Raw genomic sequence first — 15090 nt, 5'->3', positions numbered from 1 at the left:
TATATATATATGAAATTTTAAGTCTTTTTCCTCGCTGAAAATTGTTTCATTTTAATAGCATTTTTACCCTTGACTAAACACATTTAATGCTTATAGTTTCTAAAAAAAAGTCTTTCTGTTATAGTGTTGATAAATTTCGCTTCTATAACTACTGAAGCAAAAAATTAGTTTTTACTTGTTTTGATTAAATGTTTCATAACGGTTTTCTCTTCCCCCCCCCCTCCATTTTGTTTCTTTTAGCAAGAAAATGTTTAAAGGAAATGTTGAATATCAGGATATTGAATATTTACTACTTTTTGCCTAGGAACGCGATTCCTGTCTATTCATTTGGGACGTATTCTCAACTTGAAGTTTTTAAGAGCTTTATTTTTCACTTTATGTAATAGAAATTCTTTAAACTGAACATTTTTCTAACATCAGTAGGTACGCGTTGAAAAATAAATAAATGCTAGTCAATATTTCCAGTCAGATAAATTTTTTTTAAAAATTCTTTTTAATTTTATTTTTTTAAGTTTTCTGTTTCTGAATTTATGAATTTGAGTGTTCTATGCATCGAAATTCTTATTTTTTCAATGAGTGGTTAAATTCACTAATCCAATATTAGAGTCTGCTTTATAGGATTATCATCTTAAAGATCGTGTATATTTAATTGAATATCTATAACACTACTTCGATTTTCCGTGTTTAAAATGTTCATCGGAAATGCTCTTCTTTCCAAAGTGACGTAAACATTGAACTCTCATGGAAAACATTCACTTGTAAAATTTTCACTTAAATGTTCACGAATAATATGCAAATTACGGGAAGTTACCACGTGGCGTCTATAATACATCACGATGACAAGAGTGTAAAAAAGGGGTATATAAGGAATGGGGGCAAAAAAGTAAAATTTAAGCTTTCAGTAACCGCTCAGTGCCATAATGTAATAATTAGGACACAGAGGACGCATATGGATGATTTCTCACGTGGTAGAATTATCGGCCTCCTGGAAAGAGGGCGTACTCAGATTGAAGTATCTGAAAAACTTAGACTGTCCAAAGTGTCCTCTCTATGCTTTGACAACGATTGCAAGATGATGGAAATTTCCGACGACGTTACATTGCAGCTTATCCCAGAGTAACAATATCTAATGAAGGCCGATATTTATTAGTAACTATCAAAAGATATTGGCAGAGTACAGCATTCGACCTATATCGTCAACTATATGAAGCCACAGGAGGGATTGCAGTTTAAAGGGAAACCGTGTATTCACGTTTTTGAAATATTGTTCGTTGGTCTGTCCTTAATTTCGTTGTTTTATATCACTTTTTGGATTCTATGCACTCGCAGTTTTATCACAGCAAATAAGATCTAATTATTTTAATATTTACTTTGAAAAGTTTCAAGTAAAATGGTGTTTGGTAATGGTGTAAATGGTTTCAGCGAAATGGTGTTTGCACGTAAAGCAGCATTAATCATAAGTAAATAAAAATTCAATTTAAACAAAATAAAGCAATGATTTATGAACAGTTTACAATAGCTAACAATCAAACAGTTTCTAATGAGCTACGGTTTACCATAGCTGTTTGAAAGTAAGCAACATTAACATAGCAAGCAAGGAACATTGATAAATAACAATGGTCTCTATCGGCTTAAAGCGACATTTCCACTCACACATTCCTTTATAAAATATCCTTATTTAGGTCTCCTCTGCCTGGCTTTACACTTTTTAATCATTTTTTTCGACCACCTTCTATAACGTTTTGTAACGTCTTTTATAGAATCTTACGCTAAATCCTACAGACATAGCAAGGGAAGATAATTTTATTAGGTCCACATTCTTCTGATTCGTCTAAACCCACTCAAGAATGATCTCAATTATATGCATATAAATAGAAAGCTAATTAAAAGTGTTCAGCTAATAAAATTTGTATAAACTTTGTTAGTCACATATTAGAGCATTTGTTAGTTATCATATATTGTGAATAAACTCTAAGCTATGAACTAATTGTTATCCTAGATGGTTAGCTATGCAGCCAGTGGGAGCTAAGTCACTTGTATAGTGCATTACGTAACTAAATAGTAATTTTACCAATATAATTACGAGGCCAGGATTGAAACTATTATTTAATTAAAAATATTTTACTTTTTTCCTTTTTAATCCCGTGGAGAAATTTTTTTCGCGGCATTAAACTTTAACTAAATTAATAGAAATGAAACATCTCCACAATTCAAGCTAAAAACTCTAAACGTTATCCTTGGAAAGGGTTAAAACACGTTTCTGTTTTTTTTCTCCGTCACACATCTTTTTGACAAAATTTTAATCTTGCCTAAAGCTGCTTACCTACACACTTCTTATCTTTTACAACAAATCCTTTCTTACAAATGCATGTAGTTTTTCCAAACCAGCCAGTAGTTATAGTACATCCATGTCCTTTTCCACAATTGCATGCTGAAACATTAAAATATACACCAAATAATTAGTAAAATAAGATATGAAAAATTTAATCATAAAAATTATTTTTAATCGTATTTAATTAACATTTAAAGGTTGTCAAATCGTTAAGAAAAAAGGGAAAACTAATCTTGGACCTAATTAAAATCTAACTTCTTTTTTTTACCCGTAGTTTTGTAGTTACTAAGTTTATTCCAGTTGTTTTCAAGCGTAACATCAAAACGTTCATAAGTCTTTCGTGATTTCTAAAATTCTCAATGTGATTAAAGATCATTTGATCAATTAGAGTTTTTCTCTTCTTGATGCTTTTTATCACTCCTCAGAATTTGTCACGCCCTGTATTAAGTTTCATGCATAAACTTTAACGCATAAACTTTGGGACTGTGAGTTCTGTTTTGCTCAAAGATTTGAGCAATTAGGCAACATTGTATGCAGACCTGGAAACTGCAAGATATTTCTATCTGGTGTTTGCTGACATTTATTGCAGCTATAAAGTTAATCTTGATTTAGAGTATAGGTACAATGAACCTCTGGTCGAGATGCCGTGCTCTTTGGAGCTTCCCAACCTCTAAGTCTAGGCTGGCCCATCGTAAAATTATTCAAAGATCTATTTTTTTTTCTCATTTTTTAAGTATAAAATTCTAGTGTGTAGAGTTGTTTTTTTTTTTTGAACCTTCAAAATAATATACTTGAATTTCTTTGTCAAATTTTCAAAATGTAATTTTCTGAGAAACAAAGTTAATAAATCATTCATCATTTTGTAGGGGGTTTTCCTTACAGTTTTTGAATAGGCATGATACTGTAGTTTAATATTGGAAATGAGTCTTTTGTATCTGCTCATGTTAGTGTTAAATATTGTTATCAGTTCAGAAATGCTAGTTCCTATTATTTCTTTTGGCATAACATGATTATTAACTTTCTCTGTTTTGCTGGTAATTGTTTTATTTTCGGCATCATAAAAATTAGTATGTATTTCTCTCTCTTTATAGTTGTTACAAATATTATACATGCAACTTTTCTTTCTTGAAATCACAAAACAAGAGTTCGCCCAGTGCAGTCGAACTTGAAGAATTAATTGATTTTAAATTTTGGAGTGGTTTAGTTTTAAAGGAGGCATTTTCATGAATACATAGACATGAAGCTCGTCCAAAGCTTGTTGGAACGCTTACCCAAAATAAACACTGTCGAGTGTGAAACTTACACAGAAGCACTTTCCCTTACAAAAATTTTACGAAATTTTTTTTAAATCATCTAAAAGATATCTGTTTTTTTTGTTTTGTTAAGTATGACAGTCTCTTTTCTTATCAGCTATTGAACTGTTAACGTCTTTTTGTCGGAAGAATTTGGTCGTCAAATTTCCGCTTTATTTTAGCCCTTTATATGCTTGATTTTGATTTCTTTTTTTTTCGGAAATAAAGCTCATTAGAATTTTTATAATTATGTTAATTCTTAAAGATAGCAATGTGCGTCAAACATTTTCAATGTTCTTAGAATACGTTTGACTTAAAAACAAAAATGTTTCAATGATAATTTATTAAGAAACAGTTAAACGAGTACATAAAAATAATTATTATAATGGTTGTAAATCTCATAAAAATGGAAAAAAAAATTGGGTGAAGATAATTTGTATTAACAATTAAGAATCCGGATTCTATATTTTGATAAAAAAAATTGTCTTTAAAAAATCTTTTCGAAGCTTCAACCTTGTGACAAGTCATGTCTATTATTACGTTTGTTACGTCTGTTAATAAATATGGTAACAGATATCATATTTCAACAAAAACGAAATTCTTTTTGCTAAAAAGTTTTATAAATTGTTTAATATTTTAATTGATTTAGAATAAAACTTCCCGAGACTAAAGCAACTTGCTGAAGGATCTAAAAATAAATAAATTTCATTTACCTAATTAGGATAACAGAGATAAAATGGCGAACGAAAAAAAGGGGTTTTGCTCCTTTAAAATACACAGAACATTCTCAATGTCTGTTTCTATTTCGTTTCTACACACTTTTAACCGTTATACAAACTTTACTATTAAGAAATTCCAATTGTTTAATTATAAAAATACAAATCAATGTATAGTAACAAACATGATGAAAGTTTCCGGACAGTTGTATTTTATTAATTAAAATATTAAATGTTTACTTTTTATTTATAATAATCTTACCAGAATGTATTTTTGACAATTTTAAACAATTGTAAAACGTGACAGAGTGGAAAGTTTATTTATTGTAATGTAGTTCTTGTAAAATTTTAATGTTATATGTTTTGGTCAGCCGTATTTCCAATCACCATTTATATCATTTAATAAAATAATATTTTTTCTTACTTAGGGCAGCGAAACATTATTCTTCCTGTGCTAGAAACTACCTGCCAAGAAGTACATGAGACAAAGAAAAATAGTTTAAAGTTTCTTAGAACTTCGAATAAATATTACCCTACTGATGGAAAGCGAATGGATCCCAAATATGAAAATAATTCAATTATTTGTATTTTAAATATATCATAGTAAGCGGAACTATCTTGTTTTCGTAAAATGAATAATATCAACGGATGATTTGTGTCAAAATTATATTTTATATTTAAGAGAACGAACCATCCAGTTGAAAGGACGATTCCGATGCAAATGGGTTAATGTATGCTGAAACAATGAGGCTTTGTAAGCTTTCAATGATAATGAAATAATAATCGAAAGAAAACTTGAAACTTGATGTTCAAGAGATAGTAAGACGTTACACAGTCGTGATATGTCTCTCCAAACTGGTAAAAAAATTTGTGGAATTTTCTAAATCTTCACAAATCATTATTTCAAAACGCTATTATTAAAAAGTAACAAATGTATATAACAAATTTTTATTCGTTTATCTTTTCTATCTTTTGCTCTATTAATATATGACGATCGCTATTTGTTTTGGTAGTTATTCATTATTTTAAAAATCATTAAAACTGCATATTTTCTCGAAGCTTAAGGATGGGCTCTTTAAGTTACCGATAGAAGAAAGCAAAAAAAAAATTCTTTGCTTTTTACATATCTACTCCGGGCCTAAGCTTTCTTCATTGCATCCTTCCAAGAAAAAAAAATCTTTGCTCAACCTAGTATAAAAATTAATTAGTCCCCAATAATACTTGATCTTAGCTCACTTCCATCAAAAATTAGTTATTAATTCTTAATTGATTTTTTCATTTTTGTCATACAAATGTAAATCATATGCTGAGAATGAAGGAAATTATAAATCACATAATGTTAATGCATATGGGCATGTAAATATATATATATAATCTAGATAATATAAATGATTGTTTTTTAAACATACCAAAAGTTAACAAAAGTGTCATATAAAATGATGTTAAGATAACTTAAATCTGTTCAGAGTTAAAACGAAGACAGAATAAAATTTTTATTTTGTAATTACCTTGACATTCGTCTTCTGATACTTTTCCATAATCTGGCCAACACACGCAACCTTTACCATTGTCATCACAGTCACCATTCTTACAGTTACAACCTAATTTAATAAAAACAATTATAAAATATTTCTGTTTCAATTATAATACTTAATGCTGATGAATTATTCTACCATTAAGTATAAGAGATCTTTTTTTAAGTTCATGCGAAAATATGCAATAGAGCGTGTAAATAATGTTGTATTTCGTTCTAACTATTTACTCCTTTTCTTAAGTAGACAAAAGCTTTTATTAATCAATGAACTATATGAAATCACCAAGCAACAAGACCTGTGTAATCAACTTATTCACCATCTATGCATGAAAAAATGAAAACAAAAGAAAAGAAACCCTACAAGAAGCCTTGCTGCCCCCCTCTGACCCCACAGCAGAACGCTACTATTTTTTCCTGGTATTTCCCCTTCAATGCATTACTCCACTGAATTCGGCATGATGCGTCTTTTGAGATTTTTAAAATCTTAATTTTATGTAACTATTAAGTGTTCTGACGCATAGTGCACTCAAAAGCAGAACAATTACCGCCACTTCCAAAACGAATTTTTCGGCATCGAAAATAAATAATTCTATTAATAACTAAGTTGAAAGATGATGTAACAAAAAATAGGATACAACCAAAATAAACCAAATCTTATACCGGAAGTTGAAACAACCTCTCCAAGTACTGTCCTATCGTTGAGAACACGAAACACAGTTGAGAATAAAGTAGGCATGGAAATTACGACATGAAATATGAAGATAAATGAGTACAATAGTAAACAAATTACGTTAACTAATTTGAAATTTTCTAATTACATTTATAATTCAGCGACAAAAAAAGATGGAATTTTCACGTTGGGTTTGCAGAAGCCATTGTTTTAAATTTCAACTAAAGATAATTTTGTTTGTAAAATATTTTGAAATAAAACATCAGTTTGAGATTTGCCTCACTTGGGTGGAAAAATACAGTGACCCCCACGAACCATCCACTCTACCATTCTTCGTTTCTTTATTTTTATCAGAGACTTAATTTTTATCAGTGGTCCAAAGTTTCATCACTTAACAGCAATTGGAATATTTATTTTTTCGAATAAACTACAATGTTTTACGTTGTTTCTAAAATATTTGAGAAAGGAGGACAGAGATAGTTCATATGATTTTTAAATTGTGTATACTTTTTATTATTATTATTATGTTTTGAATACTATTCTAAAATTTTTTATTTAATTTTTTTATTATAATTTCTACCTTTGCCACAGTATTAGTTTAGTGATTAAAATTATTTTTCTACATAAATCCATTTTATTATTTTTATCAATTTTAATGTTATTTTATAGTTTCACAAAGTCTTTTACAGATAAACCTTCACCTCAAATCACCTCCTTTCTTTACTTGATTTTTTCAAAGAGAGAACTTTTATCAATTGATCTGAGTTTTATTATTCAAAATTAGCGAAAATGTTTTTTTATTTACGTTTCATTAATTTTATATGATTTTTTTTCAGCACTTAGAGTTTTTTTCTAATTTCGCCCATTCAATTATGCTTTCGATCTAAATACATGAATTAATATTCGTATTGATACATAGCTACTTATTTAGTGATATACTTAGCACTGTAGCGAAGAGGCATTTGATACTTCATGAATTGGAATTTTCAAAATTTACATTCTTTGAATTTTGAAAGAAATATATTTTTAGGATCGTTAAATTTCGAAGGGATGAGTAAAGATGATTCATTATCTAATCTACCAAAATTTAAATTATTAATATGTAGTGGTTGGCAATATTCCCTTAATGTTAATTTAGTTATTAAATAATTAATTTATCATCTTTTCTTTTAATAGAAAATATGTTTTTGGAACTATGTTAATTCCGTAGTGGTTGGAGAGAATGTATCTTACTTGATGCGTTATTTCCTTATAAGTCGATTGATTTCTTTGACGACTGGATATATGCAAGAAACCTTGTTTTATGATAATAATTCATTGATTTGAGAAAAAAAAACATAAATTTGTTACCGTTTATGAATCTTAAGAAACCTGATTGAGAATAAATTTTTTTAAATGGTATAACAAACGGATATTATCAAAATGTAAACGAAAATGCTTGAAAAATATAATTAATACTAATTTTTAAACGTATTGACAGATAAAAAATCATCATTTTAATTTAAAATTTGCAAACCTGAGTGCATAAATAAAAAAAAAACGTTAGTATGTCCATCGGCACAATATAATTCCTCTAATATCAAAATGACAGAGACAAATACTTTATATATATATATATATATATATATATNACTCAATTATATCGGCAATTAGGAGTGCTTTTGAATATTGTATTAATATAGGAAGCAAAATTAAATATATATATTTATGCACACAATTTATCAAAATATTGTTTTTTTCTATAAATAAGTGTTGAAAAACTAGTAATAACTGTAATTGCATGCAAGTATTTACATTAATATTTTCATGCTATCAATTATCCATAACATTTTTACGTAAATCAAATATATTTTTCTTAACAAATACAAAAAAATTGAGGTGTTATTCAGATTAGAATAATGATAATAAAGGATAATTATTAATTATCAAAGGCAAATGGTGCCGAAGCAAAATATTAGGAGGCATGCTTACTTGCTCTTTCACTGTAATTTGAATATATACCCAGATTTCTTTCATCAGAAATATTATTTTTAGAAATTTCAAAATTTTCAGGAACTTTCCATAAGTGAGATTCTGTGATAGAAAATATAAAAAACAAAAGAAACACAGCGCACAAAATACCAGGAGATTGGTCTCTCATCTTAGTCTTAAAGGGTTAGAAATGCTATTCCTAACACAAATAAAAATAATTAAAAAATATTTTTCGCATGCTAATATAGAAAAAATGTTTTAGAATATATAATATAGAATAAAGCGTGATACAAAAACTTTCTACAATAAAGCTGATTTTGCAGAAACTAAATGATAACATCAAACCTTTAGAATGATTTTAATTGTTTTGTTATCAAAATAAAGTTCACTTTCCTAACGCATTGTTTTTATCTGTATACATATCATTGTCTAAAAGATTTTAATCAATAAAAAACGCATTATCGAGATTCTATTAAGTTTGCTTAATTGTATTGTCCAGAAAAAGTTTCTTAATTTAAACCGATACCATTTATTGAATTAAATTTAATATTCGTTTGAAAAAAATAATTATTTATTTTTTTTGTTTTTAAATATATAAACAGTTTGAAACTTATAACTTTGATTTCCGGTGAATATTTGAAACAAAGTAAAACTTTCTTACATCGCATTGCGTTAAAAAAGTCATTCATAAGAAAAAACGTTAAATTAGGGTAAAGTCAAACATAGTAGTTAATGACTGCACTGTCACAAATTACAACTTGAAAAGCTATTCATTCATTAAAAACTAGCTCATAAATTCATTAATTCACCCATGTACTGCTTCGATGTTAGAACAATTTTGTAATTTCTTGATTCGCCTATACTTCAATGAGGATTCCTTCCCACTGCGGAATATTTGTACTCATAGTGTTTAAAAATGTGATTTTTGAAAAACAATTTCCTTTAAAGAATAGACTTTCTATTTCTGCTGTAACAATTAACTAATCGCTTAATTTAGGACAACCTTTTTATTAATTTAATGAGAGAAATTTTAAAAATTATTATTAGAAATAATGGCTTCAATGCCATTAATTAACTAGAATTATGATTTTTTTTACCAGAAATGTCATTATCATACAGTACGGTAATTTTAACAGTATTCGTTTCTCCGTGTATATTCGGCGAAGTTTTTCTCAAATTGCGTTTCCTTATTTAACGCCAAAACACGTTGACTATACCGGTCAATAGTTCGTTTAATTCATTAAGCAGCTTAAGTACTCGCCGCCAAACTACATTTTAAATTAGTCATTGATCATTTAGTTGCTTAAATAAAAAAATGACTTTAATTTTGTTCTTCTGCATTTTTACAAGTAATTTTTTGCAAAACAAACATTTTATCAAAAGTAAACTTCTTATATAACATAATAATCCCTATAACAAATAGCAGAAAAGTAGCTTGAAAAAAATGAGGTCAATAAATAATGGAATTTAAAAGCAAAAATATTATCAAATTATATAATTAGTCAACATTAATTTTGCACACAATAAATACTTTAGGTAAGTAATATTAACTTCAAGTGCTCTAAAAAAGTAGTACACATATAAAAATATGACGAATTACCGGAAATATGTACCTAATATATTACTCGGTGCTAAGTTAACGATGAATATTTATTTCGTTTCGTTTTTAATATTTTGCCTCAAATTCAATCACATATATTGTTAATTGCATGTGATAAATTCTCTAACTGCGTTAGATTCAAGTATTCAAACATTCATCAATCTTCTACAAAATTACTTTAAGGAACTGATAATTGTGATTAGTAAGAACAGTTTATTATCAACATGGTGGCAAACTGTTTTGTCTACCGAAAAATAATTAATTAAATTCAGATGCTTTCATATTTTGTTACTGATTAATGTTATTATTTTATGAAAACTTTTTATTAAAAAAGTAATTTTATGAATCTTTGATTTTTTTAAAATTTGGACATATCTTACTTGGATTTTATGTCTGTTTTTATGTATTTAAAAACACAAGGAGAACTGAAAGTATTGCTCGTGAATATTAGAGTGAACTATATAAGCATTAACCTTTTACTTTAAATAATCTTAAGTGACATCAACATTACTATTTTGAGTGTTCAACATTAAGTTACATGATGCATTATAACATTTAGAAACTTAAAATAAGGAAAATATAAAGAAAAATTTAAAGATTAAAAAAAAATTATAATCGATTGTTAATTTCTGTTCTATCATTCCATATCATTGTTCTATCAACTGTTTAAACTGTAATTAAAAGAACGATGTTAGCCACACGGCAGGCTGCATAAATATAACTATATTACAGACTTATAACATAAAGAAAGTGTCATGTTTATTTATAAACTTTACTGGAGTTATTTCATTTCTTAAATTTCCATTTGTTTGATATTTATTTCAAGTTTAAGTGTTTTTTGGCAATTTTTTTTCCTTTCATGTTTTGAATAAAAACTTTTTATCCATCATTGAAGAAAACTTTGTCTCTCGCTCTCGATTTCTTGTCAAAAGTAGCAAAAATGAGTATATATAATACAAGAAACTAGAAACTGACAGTTTAGATGTTGTTAGGTATAAATCTTAACGTTTCTATCGAAATTTTTAAAAATATAAGGAAACTCAAGAGAAATCAAAAATATTTCAAATTTGAATTGTTATAAAATATATGGTTATCGTCATTGATTGTTAGCAAAAAAGTGTCTTCTTATATATTACTCCTTTCCGTTGCGCATATTTTGTATTCCTAAACATAAATATATTCCTGAATAATTTTTTTTTTCAAGTACATTTGATTATTTTCTCATCTTTTCTCAGAATCACTTTGATACGATTAATATCCTAACAAATTGCTTGCATAAAATAATTATAATATAACAAAAATTTAAAATACGTTCTGCATAAAGGACGCTTTAAAATGGTATGAAATGAAAGGACTGATCGTTAAGACACGGTTCCCAGCAGATCACCGAAGTCAAGCATCACTGGCAGCGGTCAGTGTGCTGGTGGGTGATCACTTGGATCAGTCTGCGTAGGGACCGAGGGTGTGCGGTATTGGTCTTCGTTAAACTGCTCTACCGTAAAGTGCTCGACTTCGCGTGCAGGTCGTCGGACTACCGAAGCGGGAGTGCCATCCCCTCTGCAGAGGATCAAAATTGTGATATCATGTCTTCGGATCATCCTCAGGGATGTTTCCCAGACCGTCGCCAATAGCCCATTGTGCAGCTCTAGTGCGACGTAAATGAACTACAACAACATGAAATGAAAAGAGATAATTTTTTTTATATTTACAACTAGTTTGTCTTTAAACAACTTTTCAATGTAATCATCCCACATATTTTACAACATTAGTTTTCGATAAATCATGTATTAAGTATTTTATAAACATTAATAATCTTATAAATAAGTACACCATGATTGGTTTCTACCCGATGGTCTTAACCCCTTACAATATTTAGAGGGATAGCGAAATGACGAATATCGTTAACTTAATATGTTTACAATTTTGATAGCTCTTAAAAATTTTAGATCAGAGGAAAGCTAGAAGTAATAGTTTCCTGAGAATGCATTAATTACAGAATTGTTTATTAGTTAGTAAGTTAGTGGGGTGAGATGGAAATTTACTGTTGGATTATAGGGTTTTACAAACTTGTTTAAATTATTTATATTTGAATAATAGTGGGGAAAATCATAGTAAATCAAATTAAGTAATAAATAAACAATAAAATGATAGAGAACAAAATTACATTTTCGAAATATTCAAATCAATAAAAACGAAAAAAACTTTTATAGTAAGCATGGATACCAGTATTCTTAAAACTAGCATAATTTGATTGTAATGTTATTGTTACTTATAGTTAATTAATCTAAAACTTTTGAACGAATAATGTAATTTGAAGTTAGAAAGTTTAGTCTCAACATCCTTAGTTAAAAGGTATTAAATAAGTAAAATAAAATAAGCGATACTAACTAAAACCACAAATATACATTAATTTTAGTACATAATTTCAATTATGAAAGCATGTTTTTATAACTTTTTTAAAAGTTATTTTCTATATATTTTAAAACTCCATGATTTGAGGATTCAAACAGAGACGTCCCAGCTAAAAATGAACTGCAGTTTTTTTGCAGAATTGAAGTATTTTTGTAGTTATTTTACAGTTAACTGCAGATTTTCTGTAGTTCAATCCTAACCATAAAAATACTTTAGTTATTTTGCAGTAGTTGTGAAGTTTTTTTGTAGTTCACTCTCAACCATAAAAATACTTTAGTTATTTTGCAGTAGTAGTGAAGTTTTTTTGTAGTTCAATCTTAACCATAAAAATACTTTAGTTATTTTGCAGTAATTGTGAAGTTTTTTCGCAGAAATTTATTTCAAATATGTTTGAGGTTATCAACTACAAAAATACTGTAGTTCAAGTGAAGTCAATTTACATAAATAATCAGATTTTAAATTCGAATTTAATTATATCATAACTGTTTCAGAAGTATCATTTTTATGTATCTGGAAAATAAATAAATAAAATAAAGTTATTATACTAACTTCATCAGAATATTATTTGAATTTTAGTTAGAAATGAGAGTTAGTAACTTTAATTTTCTGTGTGATAAATTGATGCCTTACTTCACTGGTTATTCTTATTTTTCATTGTAATGCTATAGACCTAATCATGAAAAACCAATACAAAACAATTATTTGAAATATTAAACATTATGAAAGAAATTTTGTTGTATATATCTATTGATAATGAAATTGTTTAGATTTTTAAATTTATTTTTTTAATTTTTATAGCTTTATCATGTTAATGTTTCAATAAAACACCTTAAAATCAGATTCTGGATCTATAACTTTACTATTAGCTAAATGAAAGAAAAAAAATGTTTAGAGTTCAGAACTGAATTTTCGAGGACTATATTGATTGATGTTTCTTTTGAAGACAGAATTTCAGAACTTAATCTTAAAGAAAAAAAACTTTCTTCTTTAAGATAATAAAGCAAATATCTGAAAATCAAAGCAAAAGTTAACTTACCATATAAACTATATCTATTTTAAAACTATTTATACCCAACATAATTAATCAAAAAATACAAGCCTCAGGCAGTAGTCTAAATGTGATAAAATTGTCAAAATTTTATTGTTGTAACATTTTATGAAAAATATTAAAAAAAATTTCCAATGTTTATTTTTCAAAGATTAAGTTGAAAAAAATGCTCTATTTACATAAATATAACAAAATTCAAAGCAATTATGTAAATTTTAAAACCATCAACATTATTTGTAAAAATCTAATGGATAACTTTATTACATAAACACACAAAAATTACAAATTCATATACAAAGAAACAGGGGTGATTAAAATAAGATAAGTGGACAACTGAGTTTAAATTGAATTTTACTAATGAAATCCTTATGACTACCGTATTAAATGATGTCCAAAATGCTATTTTTGATATTTTATAATATTTTGATAATTCAAAATGTTACTTTCTGTATAATTCAACTGAATAATTCAACTTCTTCATGTTTTCCTTTTCATGGAATTACTAAAAAAATTTAAAATGAAAAAAATATATATATAAATTGTAAAAGCATTTCAATAACTACCTGATGGGTGCTAGCATGAAGTCATAAAAAAAAATAGAAGTCTGCTATATTTTTTTTTAGAATTCTTGTTAACTTTTTTTTCCCTTTAAAACACTGAACTAAATGGACATTTACAATAAGTTTAAATATAAAGTGAAAATATCAATAAATTTTCATGCATAAGACAGACAGAAAAATACCATATTATAATAATTCATTCAATAATAACATTTATGGGACAATATATTAATGTACAATATATACAAATAAAAGAGTTGAATATTAAAATTGCATCAGATGAACTGGAAAATACTGTGTTAGAATATACTATAAATGATATAACAAATAAAATACATGACACATAGAAAATACAGCGTAATTCGATAACAAGAGTTATAGGATAATCTATTTAAGCACAATTCATATAGTGAAAGAACAAGTGTTGAATAAAATTAATCAATTTCCTTGCGGCACAGTAACCGAAAAATACTATATTATTCCTCATTTCATCATAACATAAGTTAATATATTGATGCACAACCTACACACAAGGTATGTGTTTTTAGATTTTCAAATCCATGACTTATAATTCCAAAAATCTTTCATGTTTTAAGGAAGTTCCTATTACACATTAATAAATTTAAAAAAGCATTATAACACTAATTGAAATGATAAATATAATCACTGTTATACTCATTATTTTCACATTTATTGACTTTAAAAAAAAAAAGAGTAAAGAGTTGAAGCAATAACATAGCTGAAAAAAAATAAAAAAGCAAATAATTCTTTCTGCAGAATAATAATCTAAAGATGAATAAAGTTGATCAATTTCTTCATGACAAACTTGACCGGGGAAAAAAAAAACAAACAGGAATAGTGACTAAAAGTGAAAAGCCCTGAAAATTTATGTTAAAAAAATGAATATCAAGCATGAGTGATTCATTCTTAATTTTTTAAAGTAACATTTATAATT

The 15090-nt window shown here is 27.2% G+C and overlaps 1 protein-coding gene across 2 annotated transcripts in view; it reads right to left on the bottom strand.

Annotated features, from left to right (window-relative positions):
- The window catches only part of LOC107456715 (fibropellin-1-like), a 73927-nt gene that overhangs the window by 55584 nt on the left and 3253 nt on the right, over positions 1-15090 (bottom strand). Inside the window, exons 1-3 of one of the 2 annotated variants that reach the window (XM_071188498.1) lie at positions 8516-8842; positions 5849-5941; positions 2324-2431 (exon numbers count right to left, since the gene is read on the bottom strand). In XM_071188498.1, coding sequence (XP_071044599.1) covers positions 2324-2431; positions 5849-5941; positions 8516-8684 — 370 coding nt within the window. In that variant the 5' untranslated portion in view covers positions 8685-8842. Of the gene's footprint in view, positions 1-2323; positions 2432-5848; positions 5942-8515; positions 8843-15090 lie in introns of those variants that run through there. The other variant, XM_071188499.1, reaches the window with a different exon arrangement.

This window comes from Parasteatoda tepidariorum, unplaced genomic scaffold (genome assembly GCF_043381705.1).
Source record: "Parasteatoda tepidariorum isolate YZ-2023 unplaced genomic scaffold, CAS_Ptep_4.0 HiC_scaffold_13, whole genome shotgun sequence".
NCBI lineage: Eukaryota > Metazoa > Arthropoda > Arachnida > Araneae > Theridiidae > Parasteatoda > Parasteatoda tepidariorum.
Note: the sequence above shows the minus strand (reverse complement) of the source record. Positions and strands in the feature narration are given on the sequence as shown.